Source organism: Trypanosoma theileri (assembly GCF_002087225.1).
Source record: "Trypanosoma theileri isolate Edinburgh chromosome Unknown TM35_Tth_39_V1, whole genome shotgun sequence".
NCBI classification, from domain to species: Eukaryota; Euglenozoa; class Kinetoplastea; order Trypanosomatida; family Trypanosomatidae; genus Trypanosoma; species Trypanosoma theileri.
In genome coordinates this window covers 191,249-196,027 of record NW_021639881.1, presented here as the reverse complement: position 1 = coordinate 196,027, position 4,779 = coordinate 191,249, and the positions used below count along the sequence as shown (strand labels likewise).

The 4,779-nt window shown below is 37.9% G+C and overlaps 2 protein-coding genes across 2 annotated transcripts; both read right to left on the bottom strand.

Moving 5' to 3' along the window:
* Positions 1-26: 26 nt before the first annotated feature.
* Positions 27-1,253, bottom strand: TM35_000391700 (casein kinase II subunit alpha; the record flags this gene model as incomplete). The annotated part of the gene is made up of 1 exon (XM_029029686.1): positions 27-1,253. One exon carries the CDS (start codon positions 1,251-1,253, stop codon positions 27-29), a length of 1,227 nt encoding a protein of 408 aa, XP_028879062.1.
* A 487-nt stretch (positions 1,254-1,740) lies between these two features.
* Positions 1,741-4,779, bottom strand: TM35_000391690 (putative casein kinase II, alpha chain; the record flags this gene model as incomplete). Its single annotated transcript, XM_029029685.1, has 1 exon — positions 1,741-4,779. A coding segment is annotated over one exon (3,039 nt), but the record flags the coding sequence as incomplete, so codon positions are not given.

Below are 4,779 nucleotides of genomic sequence, written 5' to 3'. Positions count from 1 at the left end.
ATATATATATATATATATATATTTCTCTATGCACGTGGGTACTGCAGTTGTGGATCCTCTCCTAATGCCTGCCGCACGGGCGCAAAGAAGGGATGTGCCATCGCCTCTGCTGCCATGATCCGCTCCTGATGGTCCACGCGCAGCAGTCGATCCAACAAATCCAACGCCGTCGCATCACACCACGGGGCAGTCGCGGCCGTTACAAACGCGGCCCACGGCTGCCGCGGCCGACGAGATAAAACGCCACGTTCTAACAGAGATCGTGGGAGATGAATATTATATTTCGCGATATATCGTGAGAGGGCATCTGTGCCAAGAACCTCCACAATTTGTCGAAGTTGATCCTCATTATCATCACCGCGGAAAAAGGGAAGAACATGAAAAAGCATCTCTGCCAGAATACAGCCAACACTCCACATATCGAGAGAGTAATCATACAGGCGAAGACCAACAAGAAGTTCAGGTCCTTTAAAGTGACGGGTCCCAACACAAACATTATAAGCCTGACCATGAATATAATACTCCGCCAATCCCCAATCTACAATACGAAGTTTACGACGACGATGATCAATAATAATATTTTGTGGTTTAATATCACGATGAAAGATACCACGACTGTGGGCAAAGTGAAGACAACGTAAGACTTCATAAAGATAATATCGCATATCAAAATTACTTAATTGACCTCCTTTTAATAAAGTACGAAAAGTATCTGCAGGTTCAATATTCTCCGTCACCAACACTGGGGTACTATCAGAGGGCACCATCACCACATCCAATAAACGTACCACATTAGGACCACCACAGAGATTTTGTAAAACTGTAATTTCACGACGGATTTTCTTCAGACGAACAGGTTTAAGAATCTTCAATACACACATTTCACGATTGTAGCGATTACGGGAACGAAATACCTCGGAATACTTCCCACGACCAATTTTTTGTATTAACTCATATGGATCACAACTACTAAACTCTATTTTAGCATTTTCATAGTCCCAATAGGAGGAAGGCATATTGTTGTTAACGAACCAGAAAGGATGGCGGTACTCTTGATCGCGTGAGCGTCTATCACCCACTTCACTAATGCTACTATTGTTATTATTAGCACTGGTGCTGTTGTTGTTATTATTATTATTATTATTGTTGTTGTTGTCATTGTTACTTGAACTGACTCCTTTTAGTGTATCAGTTCTGCCAATGGTGGTGGTGGTAGTGGTGTCGTTAGTAATAGAAGTAGTAGTGCCATGCATATGCATTGCAGCGTCAGTGGGGGGTAGGCAATGCCGTGCTAAGAATACTATTGCTAATAACAATAATTGCTTTTCATATAGACAGAGAGAAATAGAGAGAGAAAGAAAGAAAAGAAAAAGAATAATACACTAAAAAAGAGAGTGAATGAATGAATATATTTCCCAGAAATATATATATATATATATATATATATATATATGAATAGTAGGTTGTGTGTGGATTTTGTGTGGATGTGTCTGTCACAATGATCACATTCCCGAGCAAAAATACTCTCAAACAAACAAACAAACAAAAAAGAAAAAAAAACGATAAGGTATTCAAATGAAGGGAAAAAAAAGTGTCTTAAAAGTCATAATAACGACATCTTCAAATCCACATAAAATCGTTGAAAACCAAAAAATAAGAACAACGGGATAGATAAATAAATAGATAGAGAGAGATAGAGAGTTACCCTCTTTTTCACTATTACAATCTCATCTCTTCTGTTTAGAAACCCTTCTCCTCATCAAATTCATCCTCTTCTTCTTCTTCTTCCTCCTCTATTTCATCCCCATATTCATCAACTTCATTATTCTGCAGGACATCACTACTCTGCTGGCGAAGTGTATCGTAGGGACTGGCATATACATCCGGAAGAAGAAGTGTTTCTACAAGTCTGCTAGTATCTTCATCTCCACGAAATTCCAGACTTTGCAATCGCTCAATCTCTCGTTCAATATCATTTAAGAAAACAGATCTCTTTGTTTTTGGTGAGGTTGATAATACATGTGATCTTCCTCTTCCTGCAGATGGTGTTGTGTTTACTTTTACTTCTTTTTCTTTTTCTTCTTCTTCTTCTTCTTTTCCGCGCTCTCTTCTAATAGATGGGGATTGGAAAAATTGCGGTACACTTCTTCTGTTACTCAATCCATTATGATGAATGGATGAGGCCGTAAATGTCTCTCCCTGTTGTTGTTCGTCTTCCATTTGGTTTCGACGATTTAAATAAAAAGCCACTTGTTGTAAAAGTGAAATTAAATTCCCTGAATGTAAAGCGACATCTTCTGGTTGTGGTAATGAAGTGGTATCCTTCTCCTCCACAGTCTGTTCAGTATGGTTGTTATTATTTAGAGAAGATAAGAATAATGGTGGGGATGTTTCTGTATACATCCTACTTCTATTAATATTAGGATTATTATTATTATCACTCTCTTGTGGATTTCTTAAATCTTCCGTTGATTTTCTTATCTTATCCTTATCATCATTTTGAAAATAAATCAATAATATAAGTTTTATACTCTCCACACCATAATGATCAAACCATTGAATAAATTGTGATAAGGCATGAATAACACCAGGCATAATATTAGTAACAACATCATGTAATAACCATCGTCGTCCCTTTGCAGACTGCGGTGTAATGGCAAATAATCTTTTCATTCGACGACTATGGGCTAAAGCCTCCCGACGTGTAAACTGAAGAGCTTCTATTGTCAAATCCATATATGAAATATAAAAATAAAATAAATCCTCTTCCTGTAAATCATTTATAGACCATGAACGTAAATGATTACCATGCAAACGACCAACACTTCCACGGTTCATTAACGATGGTTGTTGTTGTTGTTGATGTAATTGTAATGGTTCTCCATAAGAAGAAGAAGAAGAAGAAAAAAAGTTGGAGTTGTTGGTATTTTTAGTTGCTTGTAAAAGTTTCGCTATTGTTTGCCGGACTTCATATTTTCCTTGACGTCGCACCATTCCCTTTTCACCCGTCGCCTCATACACAACCGGTAAACGTTTACACTTTGACATTATACGCTTTTCATAGAAGTGGGCAAGATCTAAAAAAAGATTTAAGGAACGATGAAAGCGAAGGAATATTTGAGCCTCCTGATGAGAAAGAGGATGTGCCATTTGAGCAGAAGAGGTATTATCTTGATTACTATTGATATCATTACTATCATTATATGGATGAGATGTAGTTTGATGATGATGATGAGGAGGATGATGAGGAGGATTCCTGTTAGGATTGTCATTATCATTATTATCATCATCTTCAGACCATGCTGCTGTAGCCTTTGATGTGTTAAGAACACCTTCGCGAGGATTCCGTGGGGCTGGAGATAACATTGATGTTTCTTCTCCTTGTTGTTGTTGAGATGTATTCTCTGTTCGTTTGTTTGTATCTACCAAGTATTCATTATAGTAACGATGCGGTTTCTTATTATTAGATGGAGAAGTTTGTAGAGAAGGAATTGCACTTCCTGTTGTTATTTCTTTCTCTTCTTTTTCTTTTCTTTCTTTTCTTCTTGCTGCTGCTGCTGTGGTAATGGGGGGAGTGGTAGTACTAGTATAACTCACATCTGTATTCTCTACCATTCCACGTAAAGCCGCAGTAAAGTTTAACGCCGTTGCCGCATTTTCACAGGCAAACTTAAATGTATAATGAATCGCATAACTTAATACAATAAAGGTGAGTCGCTGTTGACGATATTCATCCGATGATAATAATAATAATGATGATGATGTTAACGCGGTTTGAATTCCACTCCCTTCTTTCCACTCACCATGGCGCATCCCAACATGACTTCTATCCTCACTATAATTATCATGACTATTATTATTATTATTATTATTATTATTATTATTATTATTATTATCATTATTATTATTATTTCTACTACGAGTTCTTTCATAGGAACCAACCGATAGTTGTTGTTTCTCTCCACCGCTATTCCATCGCTCTTCCTGCAGTCTGAAGAGATCATGCACGGCCGTACGTGATGGACGGTCTGGTGATTCCCACACAACTCCATCCACTGCATTTATTCGCACTCCAGTCACATCTACTACAGGGAATCCAATAGCCACAACCGCCGCCGTTTCTCTCGCATAATCAGTAGGATCAACTCTACCCTTAATAATAACACTATTATTATTATTATTATTATTATTATTACTATTACTCAAGTACGATAGTGAAACAAGATTTAGATTAGAGATCAATGCACGACGCACCTGTTGTGCCTCACTATGATGATTGCAGAATTCTGATGCGAGTAATTGTCGCCCTCGTGGATCCTGCGCCAGTGCGAGTCCAAATAATAATGCCAACTCCACTGTCAACATCAGTGCCGCTTCATCTATACAGCGATGAGTTTCGTGTTCTTCTGCTAATCGCACACTCACCTCCAACAAACGTGAAATAGAAGGAATGTGTTGAATAAGATAAAAACCCGCATAGCGATAAAATGGGGCATATTGAATAAGTAATCGTAAACAACGAGCAGCAAGACAGGCTGTAGAAGTAGCAATAGAGACTGTAGGAGGTGTTGTAAGAGTTGTTCTTTTTTCACTCATTCCCCTACGAGAACGTCCTCTCTCTTGCATATAAGGTTCTTGTTGATGGTAGTAGTGATTATGTTGATGATGATGAGATTCTGAAACTTCACGGTGTGTCTTCTCAGTTTCACGTTGGAAACGAAATAATGGTGGACGATCACTATTATTATTATTATTATTATTATTATTATTATTATTATT